The sequence below is a fragment of the Delphinapterus leucas genome, chromosome 3 (assembly GCF_059928025.1).
Source record: "Delphinapterus leucas isolate spDelLeu-1000000601 "Yukka" chromosome 3, BTC_Dleu_Yukka2, whole genome shotgun sequence".
NCBI classification, from domain to species: Eukaryota; Metazoa; Chordata; class Mammalia; order Artiodactyla; family Monodontidae; genus Delphinapterus; species Delphinapterus leucas.
Genome location: NC_143131.1, coordinates 120979269 through 120999220, shown reverse-complemented (window position 1 = coordinate 120999220; position 19952 = coordinate 120979269). Strand labels below are relative to the sequence as shown.

Below are 19952 nucleotides of genomic sequence, written 5' to 3'. Positions count from 1 at the left end.
TGTTTAAAAAAAAAAAAAAAAAAAAGAAACGCTGAGCAGTTGCAGCCACCAATAAGAAAGGGAAGCCTGTCCAATGGGAACTACATACAAACCTTCCAGTGATGGGGAGTGAGGCATTCTTGGAGATCATCTGCAAAAACGGCAGCCCACAATTCCTCCCACGCCTGTGCATGCACACTACTCCTCCCATCCAGAGGTGGGGTCTATTTCCTGCCCCTTCAATCTGGCTGGACTTGTGGCTTGCTTTGACCAACAGAATGTAGCTGAAGTGACACTTTGTCTATTCTAGGCCTAGGATTTCAGAGATCTTGCAGCTTCTGTGTTTGCCCTCTTGAGTTTGGCCTAGACTACTAAATGATGAGAGATCTCATGGAGAGAGAGGGCATGTGGAGGAGGGCCAAGGTGTCCTAGCCAACAGCTAGTACCAAGGTCCCAGACATGTGGAGTAAGGTCATCTTGGATCCACCAGTTGCAGTAAAACCACTGCAGCTTGGAACACACATGAGCCCTCCCCAGATTTCTGGTCCACAGATGTTGTGAGCAAAACAAGTCATTGCTGTTTTACGTCACTAGGTTTGTAGATGATCTGTTATGAAGCAACAGACAACTGAAACAGACATCTTACGGTTCTCTCTCTCTCTCTCTCTCTGAGTGGCTCCAAAGGCTACATGCCTGGGTTTCTATACCCTCCTTCTGTGCTGTCTTCTACTTATTCCTGGGTCCCTCCCAATTTTATTCCAAGGCACAAAGTACACATCTTACGTAAAATGTTCTTAACAACACGAGAGAGAGTATTATACCACTAACTGTGGGAGACATACAGTTAAGACCTGTATTAGGGCTTGTTCAAGAAAGAGGGCATTTGCTATCAAATGCTTGTTCGGGGACAGGATGAAATGATGCTGTTGGAAAGCATTTCTTCAAGTGAGGTTTCAGGATTTTGTCCAACTTCCGACAATAAAGTTAGAGAAGTAGTCACTTACGACATTTGTGTGTGCATTTATATCTCTAGAAAATTACAGCCAAGCCTAAGGGAACGCTCATTAAATACTGTTAACTAAAATCTTCATATTGTGGATTTTAAAGGAAGATAACAATGTTCACCTGAGGACAAAAACATGCTCTGTTGATGGATAATGTTAAATTCCCTTGGCAGGAAATTCCTCCAAAGCATTGTCTCCAGAAAGCCAGGGGCTCTCAGGGCGTGGTCATGCATGCTTTGGGTTCCTGTGAGGTGAACATCACAGGTTTCGAAAGGAGACTAAGGCAGCATCTGCTGACTTTATACCAGATCAGGCCTGAAACGACATTTGAAAAGGAGTCAAACTGCCTTATTCTAAGTTGTTTTTACCAGAAAGGCAAACCTGATGACTATTAACGACTTTCTTCCCAGAATCATGTACGTACACAGGTCTTGCATATAACTTTGGCCCATCATGGCTCCCAGGTTAAAAACCTCTATCACGGTGGTACACTAGCTCCCTCAGGACTGGAGACATACACTCTGTTGCAGCCTTCATCCTAAGGAATGTTTCCACTGACACTCCTGCACTGGCTTCCACAGGAACATAAATCTCGCTGTGAATCATCCCACTCTCTCGCAGAGACTAATGAAGAAGAACATATAATGAAGCACTGTAATACTCTTTTAATATGTACCTCACCAGATACACAGCATAGAGGAACATAATTTATAATCCACCAAATCAGATGAGTCTTTTCACCAGTTCCTGCCCATATACTTGCAGGCCTGGCCATGCATCTCATATTTCATTTCTATTTCTATATTTTGTGCTCAAGGCGGGATGGCTGCTTGTTTACACAAGTTTTAATATTGTTATTAGCAGTAGCCGGTCTTTTTTCTATCACACTACTTTTGAATGTTTTCTGGCTTTAAAGGCCCAAGGACACCAAAAAACTGTTAAAGTTCAAAAATCATTAGATGTTGCTTGCTATAAGCTCGTATATGCCCCTTAGGGACATGAAACATAATCAAACTCCTTAGAAATCTGTCTCAACATTTAATATTATTTTATTTAACAAAAGATTAAGTTTAAAAATTATCATTTTGAGAAAGGGGCATATGTGACACTCAGAGATGGACTTATGCTCTATTTTCAGAGAATTCTGTTGAGACTGCTAAAAACAATGGATTACAGTTATTGACACTCCTGGCTGGATTCTTGGCTAAGTCTTTGACGTAAATCACCTTATCTAATCCTCACAACAAAACAGATTAAGGGAGGTGGCTCAATGGCTAGCTGGTCATCAAACTTGCTTCCCTTTGCTCTGCACAGTTGGGTGCTTTCCCAGCCTCCCTTGCAGTTGGATGGGGTCACATGACTGAGTTCTGCCAACGGAACAGCGGTGAAAATAAGGAAAGCATCTTCTAGGCTTGGCCCATATAATCTTACTCAATCCTCCTTGCTCTCTCATTTCCCCCACCAACTGGTCGATTGTAGAGATCTGCAGAGCAGAAGGCAGAGCTACAAGATGGAAGGAACCTGGGTTGCTGAATCACGGTGCAGTACCCCACCCTCAGAATACCCACAGTAAACTGGTATGTGAGCAAGAGATAAACTTCTATTGTCCTGAGTCACTGATATTTTGGGGTTATTTGTCACAGCAGTTACACTGTACTGAAAGTACTTTTATGAGCATAGAGAGGCTGAGTAATCTGCTCATGGTCACACAGCTATTAAGAGGTAACAGATTTAAATCCGAGTGTTTTGTTTTTAGAAAACATGTTATTAACTGCTATTTGATTATATACCCTTTTTCCAAGTTAATTTTCATCATACGTAACATAATCTTCTTTTATACCTGACTTACTATATTTGTGGGAAGTGGTTGGACAGAGTCCAAAGTTTGAGAGAAAGAGAAGATAATTTCTTCAAATAAATTATCTGATTTCATATCTCTTTAATAACCATGTCAGAAAAAGGCTATGTTGTTTACACAATTTTGCAGGAGATCTCTGTTACTCTGTGAAAGTTTATATTCAGAGATTCTTTAGTAATTACTAATGCTCTATAACAAATTATCCCCCAAACTTAGTGGTTTAAAGCATTTAATATTTCTACCACTTTCTGTGAGTCAGGAGAAGGTTAGCTCAGTGGTCTCTTATACGGTTGCACTCAAGGTGTCGGTTGGGGCTATATCATCTGAAGGCATGACCATTCACTTCCAAAGTGGCTGACTCACACATGGCTGGCAACTCGGTCTGGTTGTTGGTAGGCAGCCTCACTTTCTCTCCACTGGGCTGTGTGACCACCATCACAACATGGTGGCTTGCTTGCCCCGGAGTGAACAAGTCCAGAAACCAAGGCAAATGTGACAAGGTCTTAGGACTGCTCAGCAAAGTCACAGACCATTATTTTTGCAATTTCCTATTGATCAATTCCTACTGATCACATTGGGATCAGTGCCGATCGCTTATTCACAGTTGGAAGAGGATACACAAGGGAGCGACTACTAGGAGACAGGGGTTACCGGGAGCCACTCTGGAGCTTAGCTACCACAGGAGCCCACCCATTCATCCAACACATACGCACTGAGCGCATACTGAGGAACTGGGGACAAAGCACAGAAGAAAACAGACTAAAGTCCCTGCTTTCATGATACACACATTCTACAAGAGGCCAGAAAGGCAATAGGTGTAATCAATAAGTAAATTATATAGTATGCCAGAAAGTGGTAAGGAGAGAGACGGCATGATCAAGGGGAGGGGGAATGCCGGGCTTGAGACTGTTCGCAATTTAAAATAGAGAGATGTCGGTGGGCCTCACTTAGGCTTGAAGGAGGTGAAGAAGTATGCCAGGAGGAAAAGCGTTCCAGGCACTGCAAACGGCAACTGCAAAGCCCTTGAGGTGGGAGTGTGTGCGGTGGGCAAGGACCAGCAAGGCAGTCGAGGTGGCCGTAGGAGGGAACTCAGGGAGAGGGCTGTAGGAGGTGAGACGAGGCAAGTAACAGAGGGGAGAGCAGAGACCCTGTAGGACATTCAAGGCTCCTGGGAGAGCTCTGACTTTCACTCTGTGAAATGCGAAGCCACTGGACGTTTCTTAGCAGACAACTGATACTATTTGATCTAACACTAAAAAAATCTCATTCTGGTGGCTGACATCGGAATAGACAGGCCAAGGGTGGGAACAGGGAAACAAATTAGGAGGCTCCTGTAAAAATCCAGACAAGAGCTGATGATGGCTTATTTTGGAGTGTCATCAGTGCAGGTGGTTAGCGGTCAGATGCTAGATTTATTTGGCAGGTGACCTAGTGCAATTCATTCACCTTTCTAGGTAAAGGTTTTATTTAGGAGGAACAGCATTTTTATTATATCCCAGCACCTTGGGCTGTCAAATGGTGCCCTGCAGTTTCTGAGAAGCTTCAGAGGGATGTGCTACCAGGAACTGAGGTGGGACAGATGGGTGGAGTTTCATGTCCCTCTACCCCAGTTTTTAAGGGCAGCTGTGTTGACATACTTCATTATGTGGGGTGAGGGCAACCTTCTTAAGACAGACCAGAAACTCCAATGCCCTAAAGGAAAAGACAGACACGCCCCGCTCCCCCGACACACGGTATGGAACAATACACCATTTATAAAACTATAAGGAAACTATAGGTTAGGAAAAATATTTGAAACACATGAAAATAGTTTACTATTCTAATGTTTTAAAAAAACTCAAAAATTCATAAGAAGACAACCAAGTGAAAAAAAAAACAAATGGGTAAAGGGCATTTTCAAAATGAGCCTCCTAGTAGTACCTCCTTCACTGCATTGTTATGAGGTTACAAGGACAGCATATGTAAAGTGCTTAGCACACAGTTCCTGTTACAAAAGAAACGCCCAATATGTTGTCCACCACTACCGTCACCACAACCGCCACCGTTGCCACTGCTGCAATCCCAAGATGACTATCACCGCCACCATACCACCACCAGCAACTTAGTCATCATCACTACAGTGTAAAAGCCACCACCGATGTGAACCTCAGTCAACCCTGTAGGCCAGTTTCAACTCAGCTCCCCCCCCAAGTAAATTCTCCACTTGTGGTAACCAATGATATATTACCTTTTCATGATTTTCTATTAGGATCTCAATGACAATGTTCTGAAACTTGATATCCATGATGGCTGCTACCGTTTCTTCCTGAGGACGCAGCAGGGTGGGTCCGAACACCACGCCAAGGTTTGCCACCGTCATCAAATTCTGCTTGTGGTTGTTAGCAACGCTGGTAGGAAGGAAAAGAAATGGCACAAATGAGAGAAATAGTGTATGAATGGACAGCTGACCTCCTGTACCCTTCCCATCTTCAGACGCCTCATCTGGTAGGAGCCAGATCTGGGGACATGTTTGGATGCCTCTGGAGTCCAAAGAGAGACTTTTCTACTCCTATTTTCATCTACCAAAGGTTCAGAAATCTCCAGTGTTTGGGCTGTTTTGCTATTTCAGGATACGACACTTCTTACAATTCCCATTTTGCCTAAAACAACCAACCAACCAACCAACTAACCAGAGCAGCTTGCCTTCCAAAATGTGAACCTTTGCACACTTGAATCCCTATTCTGCAAATCCAGGTAACTGCTAATCCCTCTTAGTTACAACTTTTATACTTGGCTGCTGCTTAAACCGCTGTGATCATTAGCATTTTCTCTAGTGCAAATATTAAAAACTCCTGATGGCTTTAATACATTTGCAAATATAGGCCCAAAATAGACCTAATTTTTTAAATGGGTAGATCTCGGTCAGGAAATTCAGCACTTTAGGCTCCAAGTATTAAAGCCCCATCATATTAGACACATGGCTTACATTAAGCCAAACATTTCTGCATAAACAGAAATAAAAATGCACTACTGTATATCCATGTATATGGCTGTGTTTATATTGTCACTTACTCTCAAAGTCCAAGGAACACACAGGGTCAGGAGTATTGGGGCTGAGTAAACTGCTAAACACATATGCATATTTCTGGATAAACAACTACTCAAAACATATATCTGAACTCCACACCCAGGGCACCATGACCTAGCCATAAAATTTCATTGTTCATTTGCTGGCCCCATGTACAAAAATATACCAATTATCCATTGACAACAAATAAGTTAAAAGTTAAGGCCATTCAGTATTGTTAAGAAAATATTAGGGGCTTCCACCTAATATTTCCACCTGTTAGAAGAAGGAAACTATTCATTACTAGAAACTAGAGAGAAATTGGGCAGAGATGGCAGTTTGCACAGACATACCTCCCTAGCATTTAGTGCTATTTATACTGAGTATTTGTTTTTCACACAATTCTATAAATGTTTGCACTGTTTCTCTTGGATACTTCTATTTTGTAGGAGGAAAAGAGGTTCTACTGCTTTAAGTGCTGGTTTTGAAACTGAGCCTTTACTGAACACTACATTAACCAATTTTATCAGCAGATGTGTATTTTTCTTTCATTTTCTAGGGCTAAAAGTCTAATTTCATAAAAAGCTCCTCCTCTGAAAGGGATGGTTAAGTCTATGAAACGTGAACTGTGGAACAGCCCAGTCAGGAAGGGAACTTGCTTTCCGATTGCTAAACAATACCTGCAGCAAGGAGATGTTTCCACTGATGCCTTGGCCTGTTTCTGGTCCAAGTAATAATATTTTACAAACATTTTCTGAGTTCTAGCTGAATCTCCCGATGTTACTTATAGTTTTCCATTCTACCCAAAACTGTATCAGGTTTCTAGTCTGAAAGCGTTAAAGCAAGGGGAAAGGCTGGCAAAGGGGAAAGGCTTTGGTTCTGGGCCTCAATCAGCAAGTCTGCATATTTACAAGCTGCTTTCAACATCAGTTCCTTTGTGCAGGAAGTGAATTCCATGCCTTTATACTTCCCCTCCCAAATAAGCCAAGTCAGTAGACTTACCCTCTTGTCACGAAAGTCCCTGTGTAAATGAATCAAGAAGCTATTTATGTATGAAAGCACTTTTAAATTGTAGACCAATATAAAAATATAGGGTTTGGACGATGATCACTTTCACCATCACGCTTCTCAACACAATCTGACTAAAGCAACAGCCTCTTAACGAGGCTCTCTGACTAGACTCTCTGGGTTTGGCTGCACCCTGCCTGCCACCACCAGCTACCATCTCCAGCTTAGCTCCACTCAAGGCAGTCCTCTGTCGAAAACTACAATGGCCTCACACCTCACTGGGTCGCTGAGAGAGAACACAGTGACACAGTGTATGTGCAAGTGTTCAGCGACGCTTGCACAGCTGGAATGTTCTGATGATGGTGACCATAAACCACTGGTGGGCTCCATTGTTTTTAATGTCAAACTCCTATGACGTAGCACAACTTTTCCAACTCACCTCTAAGCCCTCTGTCACCTCCCAGCTCTGGGTCCCTGAGCAAGGGACTCAATGTTTAAGCTTTAGGTTCCTCATCTTTTAAAAAAAGGGGATGAGGGCTTCCCTGGTGGCGCAGTGGTTAAGAATCCGCCTGCCAATGCAGGGGACACGGGTTCGAGCCCTGGTGCGGGAAGATCCCACATGCCGTGGAGCAACTAAGCCCGTGGGCCACAACTACTGAAGCCTGCACGCCTAGAGCCCGTGCTCCGCAAGGAGAGAAGCCACTGCAATGAGAAGCCTGTGCACCGTAACCGAGAGTAGCCCCCGCTCGCCACAACTAGAGAAAGCCCGCACGCAGCAAAGAAGACCCAACGGAGACAAAAATAAATAAATAAAATAAATTAAAAAATAAAATAAAATAAAATTAAAAAGGGGATGAGGTGAATAATACATCTACTTCGTGAGGTTGTTGTATCAGTTAAATGTGTTACCGTGTGGGAAATGCAGTGATGATTATTATAATCATTCACTACCCATCCTCTTTCCACTCTCACATCTATCTGCCTTTGTCAATCCTCTCCCTAGAACGTTCTGTTACCCTTCTTTCTTTGCTTGGCAAACTGTCGGTCTTCAAGGCACAGCGCCAATGGCTCCCTTCCCTTCTGAAGTCTCTGTCTAGTCTCTCCCCAGCCCTCCACCCCTCAATGAAGGCAGGAGTGTTGGCCCCTGGATTTATTACATGTTATTAAGGTCTCGACTACTGCCTTAGGATAGAGACCGTGCTTATTTTAATTGGTAGCACCAGTGCTGAGAGCAGTGCCCGGCCCAGGAGAAACACAACAAATGTTCAATGAGGTGTTAAAAGACGACGGGAGTTTCTGAGTAGACATTAAACAATAATTCTCAACCCAACTACTTACTCAGAAAACCTCAAATTATTATTGATGATTTTTGGGGAATGTATCTCAACTCTCCCAACCTCCCTTTTCAAAGTCTGGAACTGTGTTCCATTTCTTAGATTTAATTAATGAGCAATAATTACTCCAATTTACTGGCCCAAATGACCAAAGGCATTTGGAAAAAATCTATGGTAATTGTGGATAAGCATCTCTGAATATAAATACGCTTGAGGCTACTCAATGTAACTCATTTCCTTTTTAATGATCCATTTTATTTTAGAACTTAAAAAAACACATTGATCTAAGTCTTATGAAACTTTTGGGGAAAAAGGTTATACCTTTCATGACTAGCTGCCATTATCTTTGGCACACTGAGGTAACAAATTGATCTATCACTTGGTTATTACTGCTCACAACTTGGTACAGCTATGCTCATTACTCCAGAATGGATTATTAATGGCTGGAGATTGCTATGTATCCCAGAGAGAAAGGCACAGACCTCAGTCTCTGCTGGCACCAGCCATCCATTATAACTTGATGCATTTACCCATGTGTGGGAGGAGGGCTGGCAGAGCACTGGGAAGCCTGGTCTAGCCAAGGCCATGGGGCTCATTCATTAGTGAGGTCGATAAAACACAGAGAACTTGCTTTCCGGGTTGGTAACTGAGCTGCTTGAGCTCTTCCCCACACAGCCCAGAATGTCATGTTGAGTCTTGACTTAAAATCCACACACAAGAGTCTCTCATGCATTATTGCATATTCCACTGAGGGAGTCTTTGACAGGCCTTCCCTAGGTCCATGTGGACTCTTCTGTGGAGAATTCTAAGACAACTGCCAATTCTACAGGCTTCCTCTGCAGGCGGCAGAGAAACAGTTTCCACATGCGATTTTAAGGGAAAGCCCGGTTCCTTTTGTGACTGTTAAGAGTTTGCCACATCAGCTGAGAAGCAGGGCATCTCCTGAGGGGCATGCCTTCAGGGCAGTTGGTGGGGGATCGGCACCCCATGTTCCCTGCGGTTCCCTAATGAATTAAGGTTAATGAGGAAAGAGCATGTTCCAAGGAAAATGGCCATGGCAGAAGGGCCTCTTGCCACCTTTGCTTCAAGGGAAAGTAGATGGGGACTCTGGATTGGTCTGATACCCTCTGAGAGGCAGAAGGAGGTAAATTACTTCCAGATGAAGATGGTGGTGGGGGAGTACTATGAGGGGAGGAGAGTGGAGGCAACTCTTCTGGGGCCTGTAATGCAGAGATGCCCATGCTGTTCTGGGGATCACATCTGTCTTCCTAGCATTTAAATGAGAGTCAGAGCTCTGGAAGTGCTGAGCAGTACTTTATAACCACAGACTGGTCCTGATGTACCAACAATACCTAAGCCTGCTGCTAGGTCTGCAAATAGGTTCCATCTTGAGGCCTGCAGTGCTATGTCGAGGAGTGTTAAAGTTGCATCCTGGCTCCACTGGACACAATGTGGTGACAGATTAGCACTATCCGCGATGAACCAGATGGGTGGAGGTGACAGCACAGCAACGCTTTTATCTGCCATCCTTTATTTGTTTGTTTCAGCTTCCAGTGTTAAGTAATGACAACTTAGACTTGTAAGGTGTTTTAGAGTTTACAGGAGCTCTGCAACACTTTTTAATGTTGTTTGAACTTCATATAAGTCTAGAACAGTAGCTCTCAAACTTTCTGACAATAATCCACGGTAGGAAACATATTTTCCCATATAACACTTCACTAGTACATACATACATATATATACACACATAGAGAGAGATACACACACATACATACTTGCATATCAGAAACACAAGTTACTAGAAGCACAAGTTTCAGAAACAGTAAGTGTGATAAATTCTGTTATTTTTTATTCTATTCTGGTCATTTTTCTGCTACTAAATCCATTTTACAATCCACTAATGTGTCATGACTTAAATTTGAAAAATGCCATTCTATAGGTATGGAGTACAAATATTATTTCCAATTTATAAATATGGGGGAAAAAAAGCTAAAGGAGACAGCATAGCACAGGGAGTGGAGTCATACAGACATTCCAAGCTGGATGACAGGAGGCAGGTCACTTGGCTTCTCTAAACCCCTTTCTTCACCTATAAAACACAAGCAACAGTACCTACCTCATAAAGTTTAAGGATGATTAATAAGACTAGGTGAGTCAATCTCTTGGCCTGAAATAATGGCTTACTAAATGACAGCTAGTATTGTTCATGGTGGTGGTCAAGGTAGTGGTGATGACAGTGGTGAAAGGAGAAGCAAGTGCCAATTTAAGTCACACTGTAAATTGGTGGTGTCACCTGGTGTCCTGCTTCTGCCTGGAGCAAGGAACCCTGTCTCTTCCACCTGTATTTCAAGGGCTATTTTTCTCTTCTGGTTATCCTTTTTTTTTTTTCATTTCTTCTTTTTTTAAAATTATGAAATACTTCAAATCCACAGAAAAATTCAAAATATATTATTACTTATTTTCTATCATTACCCTATAAGCACCTCACATGACAGGCTGAGAGCCTCATAGGAAACTACAGCAAACCCACCACACTCACTTCGCCTTCAGGGGCACCAACTTGCCCCTGGCCTGCCTGGCAAGTCCTCCCCTAACCGCCCACCTGCCTGCAAAGCCCAGTTCTAGACACCTCCCTGACAGGAGGCCACACAGAGCTCTAAGTGATTTTGTTCACAATCAATCCCGTGGGACATTTCTACCCTGACTGCTTCCCTTCTCATGAGTGTCTCAGGACTGGGGGCTGGATCCAGATCTTGGAGTGCATCCCCTGCAGCACACAGGCGGGCACTGGGTACGCCCCAGGTTACCAATTCAGAAAGTAGTTGAGTGTGTGGGCACCTAAGCTGCAGTAAATATCGCTTATCTCTCTACTACCCTCTCAGGGATAGAGAAGCTCCAAGCTCTGGGGCCAAGAAGGATTAGCTGGAAAGGAAGCTGCTGGAACTTATACTTTTTTTGTGGCTACCCACGGCAAGTTTAGTTTCAAGGGTTGTCAGTGAGGCTCCTTCCACCAACTTCAACTTCATCCTTAGTATAGAGTGGGGAAAGGGTGGGGGGAATCCTCACCACCACTGGCTGAGAGTTTTTTACTGAGTCAGACTGTGTGTGTGTGTTGCCTGGATACCACCTGAACTCAGTGAGACAGCACCAGTCTGGATGGTGCTGAGGAGGCTTCTGCCAAGAAAATCCATCAGAGCCATAAATACAGCTTTGCTGGGCTGTCCTGATGGCTGGCACCAGAATGAGCGTTTAAAATAAATTTTTCCGTGCACTTACTGGGGTCATGCTCACCAACCATATTTAATATCTTTCTGGGAATGGTTATCCAGTGAGAAGCCAGATTGGAAGCTTTGATGAATGCTGCTTATGATGGATACTTTTACCCAATATAATCTTCAAGAGAGCTCCTTGAGACAAGTAGGTGAGACTATCACTGCCATTTAACAGAGGAGAAAACTGAAGCACTGAGAAGTTAAGTAATTTGCCTGAGGTCACACAGCTAATGAAGGGCAGAGCCAGGAAAGGAACTTGGGGTGGCTGCAGAGCCCATCATCTTCACCTTAGCACTCTGCTGCTCCCACACAACTACGGGTCAGTTCAGCTGGGCTGAAAGAGGCATTTTGTTTCCTCAGAAAATCCAACCACAAATGAATACATGGAGCAGTTACACGCTTGGGCACGTGGGAGAAAAAGTAGTGGTTATAATAGAGGGGAAAAAAGCTGCTCCCTCATTCACCACCCAAATCACTAAACTGGAAGAAGGAAAGAAAAAGCAAGAGAGAGGAAGAAAAAGCATGTATGCCTATGAGAGTGATACGGGGCTAAATATCATTTCTACTCCCTTCCTGAAGTGGCTTCATGCTTGACAAAAACATGAAAATGACGAAATATCCCTCAAATATGACAGCATTCCATTTGCAGTTGGCTGGCAGAGTCAGAGAGCTGCAATAATGAAAGAGTGAACACTTTAAGGCTGAGAGAGAAGGATGAATTAAAAGGAAGAAAGGAGGACGGGCCAAATGGATGATTTCGAGAGCCCCCTCAAAAAGACAATTATGGCCGTATGTGCATCCCTGCAGGCTGCTCCGCTTTCATCCAAGGGTCTCAAAGCTCTGTGAATAACTACCAATGTCTTCTCTGTTTCTGGTGACATGTGTAAAACTGTATTTCAGACGGAAAAACATCACTGCTAAGATGTTAAGTATTGACAAGTATCATATACATCGACTTTAACGCCCGCTTACAGAAGCCCACTTGGTACTGAAAATCCTTCAGAGAAAAGGAAAAAGAATTTGGGTAAATGCAGCAAAGCCAAGGTACCTCTTGGCATATAGCTTGCAGTCTAAAGTGGAGACTGTTCTAAAATCTGAGCGTGCAACCAGCTCTATTTCCCCTCTGGTCTCCTCCAATCCAATACCACTACCTGTTTGAAACCCACCAAAGGCTTCTGACTGCTTTGAATTACAGGTTAAAAACCCTTGGGCTGCAAGATCCCACAAGATCTAGACCCTTCTCCACCATGGCCCCCTTGGCTAAAACTGGGCTAAAACTCTCGTTAGGCCTGGGTGCCTTCTTTCCTAATACTGATGCTCCCTGACAGGGAAGCCCTGCAGCCCCTCTTGATCTGGCTCTCTCCTAACTTATCACTCACTTCCCAAAGAGGTCTTTCTGGATGCCCCATACCAGGTCAGATACCTCATTACAAAACTAATTCCTCAATTCCCCTTCCTAGCACTTGGTGAATTATGTCATTATTCACGGAATTGTCATTGTCTGTCTCCTCCACTTACTAGAAGTTCCAAGAAAACTGGGATGGCATTATCCTCCCTTACTGTCCCATCGCCAGGGCCTAGCACAGAGTTTGCCCTTATCAGGTGTTGGGGAAAAAAAAGAACACGTGCATGCTTTGGGAGGCCATCTTCCTCTGAGGTTCTCAAGGCTCAGCTGCACTGAATGCCTGGTTTAAACTTCCACATAATCTACTGGTGTCTCAGCACCTTTGCTAAGTGGGACAGTGGTCAGGGGAGTGGCCAGAGCAGTTCACCCTGACACCGAGAGCATGGAATAAACCAGGCAGCTCTCATTGGCCACAGTGCTAATCTGGAAGGTACGAAGGCCATAAAATACTCATAGGGTATAATTATCATTATCACATGAGTGATCTAATAAGCATTATAAATTACAGCATAAGCTTACCATATTATACCAGTCTCTTTCCAATATACTTAAGCCTTCTAGCATAGTGTCTCCTGCATCTCACTTTTCCTTTTCTTATCCCTGTCTGAAATCCCTGTATTTCCTGCCTGCCTTAGATTAACATCGTCAGCAACAACAACAGCAACTGATACTGACCGAGCAAGCACTTCCTGGGAGACGAGCATTAAGCACTGCAGTGATTACCCCATTTGATCTTTACAATAACCCTATGAGGTTAAGTTCCAATACTATCCCACAGGGAGAAGCTAAGGCTCAGAAAACCCAGAAATTTGTCCCAGGTCACATACTGAACAAGTGGTAGGGCTGGAATTTGATGCCACGCAGTCTGCAGTCCAGAGCTACTTACTGCTCCTAGATGCTCTCTGATACGATGCAGTGCGTATGTGTGTGTGTGTGTGTGTGTAAACATGTGTGAGATATAATATATACAGTATATAATCTGCCATTTTTATCTCACTTGCCTCTCTTCTTTTCTACATAGCCTAGCCTTAAAGAGAACATGGGTATAAGGAGAACCGGATTATTTTTAAAAGGATGATTTGAAAGCAAACAAGGATATTAGGTTCATCTCTGCCCATCAACAGTATAAAACCCCTAAGCTTTTCTACTGGGAGAAAACTGATCTGGGTCATGGGAATTACTGGCCTCCTCCAGAATAGGCCAGGTTTCATTAACAATAAGAATTATACTGTTGCTGCTAAACTGCCTAATTTTTCTAAATTAGTCACAGCTGTTTAGAGACTAACAACAGACCAACCTGAATTCTATTTGCCCTACATGGTCTCAGCTACTTGGTATTTGAATAGTTTTGTGCACACGGAAGGCACATCCCTTCAGTCTAGGGGTTACTGGATAGACTTCTCCACTCTGGTCCTGGCTGGTTCAGCCTCTGGCCTGTAGCTGTATTCTTGGACCCAGTCCACAGGCCCAGATGGGGAAGCACAGCACTGGTCCAGGGAACCCTGCTTCCTGGAAAATTACTTAACTATTTCAAATTACATAACAATCCATTATAAAGTCCAGTGTCATTGTCATTTCCAAAGCATTTTACAGTTTTTAAAGTCCTTTCACATGATCATTGATTGACTGATTTTGAGGCTTATGTCCTCCAGTCTATAGAGAGATGCTGGAGCACAGAGGAGGCATAATAGTTGCACCGGTGCATGCCAACCTGATGTCACGGAGCACTGCAAATATATCAGTTCCTGCTGGTGGTGACACTTCCTTCAATGGCTCAGCCTCTCACCTTTAGGCGAGCACTGTCCAAAAAGGCAGGCCATGGAGAAATTGCCTTAGGACTTTCTACTGCCGATTATGTGCCAGGGACTTCTTTAAGTGCTGGGGATACAACCATGAGCAAAACAGTCACCCCCTACCCCCAAATACCCTGCTTTAAAAGCTTATGTTCTTTTGGGATTGGACAGACAATAAGCAAATAAAATCTAGGGTGGAAACGGAGCACTTGGGGACTGTCTGCAGTTCTAGGCACAGTGGTGAGGGAAGGGGTCACTGAGAGGGAGGTATGTACTAGCGACCTGAAGGAGGGAAGGAAGCAAGCCACGTGGATCTCTGGGAAGAACGCTCCAGGGGAGCAAAGAGCAGATGCGGATGCCTCAGGGAGCAACCTGTGGGGCACGTTGGCAGCACCAGTGAAAGCCAGAGTACCTGCCGCAGAGCCATCAAAGGGGAAGGTATCAGGACCAGTCAGGTCACAGACTCAGAGGTGGGAAATCCTTGCAGGCCACTGTAGGAGCTTCCCTCTCCACTCAACGAGATGAAAAGCCATGAGAAAATTCTGATCAGAGAGATAACATAATTCGCTATGCCTCTCTGCAGACTCAGAAAGGTCTCACCTACTAAGACTTAAATGCCCCAATTCCACGGGCACAAGAGATGTAAGAACTTCACAAACTAGCATAAGGCCCCGTGAGAGAATTCAAGACACGCGAAACCCAGAATATGCTACTTTTCATATTTATTTAAGTAACTGAAATGTGTAAGGCACTGTGCCTTTGCATCTATGTCTGTGTTAACGTGGTAGGTCTCTGAAGTTGTTCCACATTTTTCCCTTTGTCATTGTGCTAAGTCTTCCCCTGACTTCCCCACTGGGAGGTTGTAAAAGAACAGAATGTTTAGCCAATGAACTGGAGGCCTCGAGTCTAAGTAACAGCCTCTAGGTGCTAGTTACCTGCTACCTAGCTAATAGTCACCCACAAAGAACACCAATATTAAACATGTTATGTAAACATTTATAAAGCCCACTGAACTGAACCATCTTAACAACCTTTAATTAACTACAAGAACAGATCCATATTACTAAATCCATTTTACAGACGAAAGGTCAGGGACAAAAGGAACTACATCAAAGGTCAAGGGATTGGCCCCTTACCATGTGACTTAGCTCCAGTAAGAATAATGGCTCTAAGACTGAGCAGTCAGGGGTTCTCACTTTCCATGAAATGCTAACCTCCTTGCTGCTTCTATGAAATGACTATAATCCTTTCAGGAGGTAGAATCAAGGTTCCAAATCCACTGATGGGATTATGGGAAATGTTACTGAGGGAGAAATTGACAGACTGAGAGAGAGAGACAGAGAGAGAGAGACAGAGAGAGAGAGAAACACATCTATACATGCAAGCACGGACACACACATATGCCCTGGGTAATCTATCCCCTTTCGTGAAGATTTTTCAAATAAGGGAAATAACCCATCTGATTGGCATAGTTTTGAAAAGGAGTGTGCCTTCACCTCAAAAAGGAAACAGAGACAGAAAATTACATTCCTTGCCATGAGTCTGAAACAAATCAAGAGGCTTAGGTTGAAAAAGCTGGCTTTATATAGCAAGGGCCAATGTACCAAAATGACTGTAATTTATAAACCTATATGTACTATCAACGAACTTCTGAATTACATGTGGATAGGCAATTAATAGAGAAAACAATTATTTCAAGGTGTCCTGAAAAGTTCATGGCAGTTCATGTACAAGAGTTGACACTCCTTCGAAAAGTTCCAGAGGTCAATTAGTACTAACCATGAAAGACGAAACCCCAGATCTCTAACATCCATGAAGAATTATGTGGGTAGAACATCAACATTTTTATATATGTTTACATGTCTGATGCTAAAGAATACAATTCTTAAAAAAAACCAAACAACCCCAACAATATACATTTCACAACCCACAAAAATTAGAATAAAAATATGAGTGAATGACATCTTACTACGTCCCCCATTCCTCAAGTTCTATACAACATCTCCTAGCTCCTTGCTGCACCTGAATTGTTATCTCCCAAAATTTTAATGTAGTCCAAGCCTAAGTGAAACAGCAGCTCAAATTATTTATCTATACATATAAAATAAATGTGTTTATATATAGTGGTACACGTTAGAATAAGAGTGAAGAAACAAACCCTTCTGTTACATTTATTGCCTTAATTACAAAAATAGATTCATCAGGGAATTATGCCAGGAGACTTCTTTTTTCAATGCATGCCAGGCAAAACCTGATTTATCCTCCTCATAGGCAGAACAAAACTGGAAGCTCACTGAATTCTGCTACTTTGGGAGCAAATTATAAAACAAAGTACAGTGTCGACAAACAGGAATTACAGATCCAATGTGTGAAAACCAACACATCACTAGGCAGAGAACAGCAGATAATGTCTAGAAACAGAGACACAAATGATTCAAACAGTGCAGTTGAGATCTGGGCCCCGATCTCCCGTCATTCAGGCTCTTGGTGAGTATCATCTGCAAAGCTCAAACCCAATACTTTTCAATGGGGAAGTCAAGGTGTTTAATGACAAGCTTCCGGAATGCTTCCAATTGTGCAGGCATCAAGCCCCGATACCTTAGCTCTTGTCATCTTGCTCTGTTGGGTTCTTCGGAAAGGTGGGTGAAGAATGTCAAGCTGCTGGCAGTGGAGACGGGGGAGAGAATGCAGCACAGGCTGAAGAAATACTTTGAGGACCCAGTGGTGCACAAAGCCCAGGAGAAATGCCATTAAGGAGTGACTTTAGCAGACCAATCTGGGTATGTGGCAACCCGCAGAGATAAAATAACTTAATGAACATCAGGTTCTCAGGTAACTCCAAACCCCTCACTGTGGCCCATGTGATTTGACCCTGCCTATCTCTCCAACCTCTTGTCATGCTGTTCTGCCCTCACTCTAAAGGTCCAACTTCCTTGGCCTTCTGCAGGCCCCTACACATACCACGTCCGCTCATACCCAACTATGACTGAACACCCATGAGATCCCACAGCCCCTTCTAGGCATTGCAGCAGGGAACCAGATAGGCAAGATCCCTGCTTTCCATATGTTTGCATTGTATTCCAATTGGGAAGACAGTACACAAATACATCAGTAAGAATATCTGACTGTAAAAGTGGCCAGAAGAAATGAACAGGAGCATGTGATAAAAAGCAGTGAGGAGCGCTATTATTTAACATTGTTTTGGAAGTTTTAGCCACAGCAATCAGAGAAGAAGAAATAAAAGGAATCCAAAACGGAGAAGAAGAAGTAAAGTTGTCACTGTTTGAAGATGACATGATACTATACATAGAGAATCCTAAAGATGCTACCAGAAAAATACTAGAGCTAATCAATGAATTTGGTAAAGATGCAGGATACAAAATTAATGCACAGAAATCTCTTGCATTCCTATACACTAATGATGAAAAATCTGAAAGTGAAATTAAGAAAACACTCCCATTTACCACTGCAACAAAAAGAATAAAATATCTAGGAATAAACCTACCTAAAGGAGACAAAAGACCTGTATGCAGAAAACTATAAGACACTGATGAAAGAAATTAAAGATGATACAAACAGATGGAGAGATATACCATGATCTTGGACTGGAAGAATCAACATTGTGAAAATGACTCTACTACCCAAAGCAATCTACAGATTCAGTGCAATCCCTATCAATCTACCACTGGCATTTTTCACAGAACTGGAATAAAAAATTTCATAATTTGTATGGAAACACAAAAGACCCCGAATAGCCAAAGCAATCTTGAGAAAGACAAACAGAGCTGGAGGAATCAGGCTCCCAGACTTCAGACTATACTACAAAGCTACAGTAATCAAGACAGTATGGTACTGGCACAAAAACAGAAATATACATCAATGGAACAAGACAGAAAGCCCAGAGATAAACCCACACACATATGGTCACCTTATTTTTGATAAAGGAGGCAAGAATATACAATGGAGAAAAGACAGCCTCTTCAATAAGTGGTGCTGGGAAAACTGGACAGCTACATGTAAAAGAATGAAATTAGAACACTCCCTAACACCATACACAAAAATAAACTCAAAGTGGATTATAAAGACATAAATGTAAGGCCAGACACTATCAAACTCTTAGAGGAAAACATAGGCAGAATACTCTATGACATAAATCACAGCAAGATCCTTTTTGACCCACCTCCTAGAGAAATGGAAACAAAAACAAAAATAAACAAATGGGACCTAATGAACTTAAAAGCTTTTGCAAAGGAAACCATAAACAAGATGAAAAAGACAACCCTCAGAATGGGAGAAAATATTTGCAAATGAAGCAAATGACAAAGGATTAATCTCCAAAATTTACAAGCAGCTCATGCAAGCTCAATATCAAAAAAACAAACGACCCAATCCAAAAATGGGCAGTAGACCTAAACAGACATTTCTCCAAAGAAGATATACAGATTGCCAACAAGCACATGAAAGAATGCTGAACATCATTAATCATTAGATAAATGCAAATCAAAACTACAATGAGGGCTTCCCTGGTGGCACAGTGGTTGAGAGTCCGCCTGCTGATGCAGGGGACACGGGTTCGTGCCCCAGTCCGGGAAGATCCCACGTGCCGCAGAGCATCTGGGCCCGTGAGCCATGGCCGCTGAGCCTGCACGTCTCGAGCCTGTGCTCTGCAACGGGAGAGGCCACAACAGTGAGAGGCCTGCGCACCACAAAAAAAAAAAACAAAAAAAACAAAAAAACTAGAATGAGATATCATCTCAAACCGGTCAGAATGGCCATCATCAAAAAATCTACAAACAATAAATGCTGGAGAGGGTGTGGAGAAAAGGGAACCCTCTTGCACTCCTGGTGGGAATGTAAATTGATACAGCCACTATAGAGAACAGTATGGAGGTTCCTTAGAAAACTAAAACTATAACTACCTATGACCCAGCAATCCCACTACTGGGCATATACCCTGAGAAAACCATAATTCAATAAGAGTCATATACCACAATGTTCACTGCAGCTCTATTTACAATAGCCAGGACATGGAAGCAACCTAAGTGTCCATCGACAGATGAATGGATAAAGAAGATGTGGCACATATATACAATGGAATATTACTCAGCCATAAAAAGAAATGAAACTGAGTTATTTGTAGTGAGGTGGATGGACCTAGAGTCTGTCATACAGAGCGAAGTAAGTCAGAAAAAGAAAAGCAAATACCGTATGCTAACACATATATATGGAATCTAAAAAAAATGGTCATGAAGA

At 42.9% G+C, this 19952-nt stretch overlaps 1 protein-coding gene across 8 annotated transcripts in view; it reads right to left on the bottom strand.

Annotated features, from left to right (window-relative positions):
• The window catches only part of ARHGAP26 (Rho GTPase activating protein 26), a 484190-nt gene that overhangs the window by 103058 nt on the left and 361180 nt on the right, over nucleotides 1-19952 (bottom strand). For all 8 annotated transcript variants that reach the window (XR_002646893.3, XM_022589981.3, XM_089909436.1 and 5 more), the window contains one exon: nucleotides 5069-5228. Coding sequence is in view for 7 of the 8 variants with exons in the window: in XM_022589981.3 (XP_022445689.1) it covers nucleotides 5069-5228 (160 nt within the window). In the remaining variant the exon portion in view is untranslated. The remainder of the gene's footprint in view (nucleotides 1-5068; nucleotides 5229-19952) is intronic.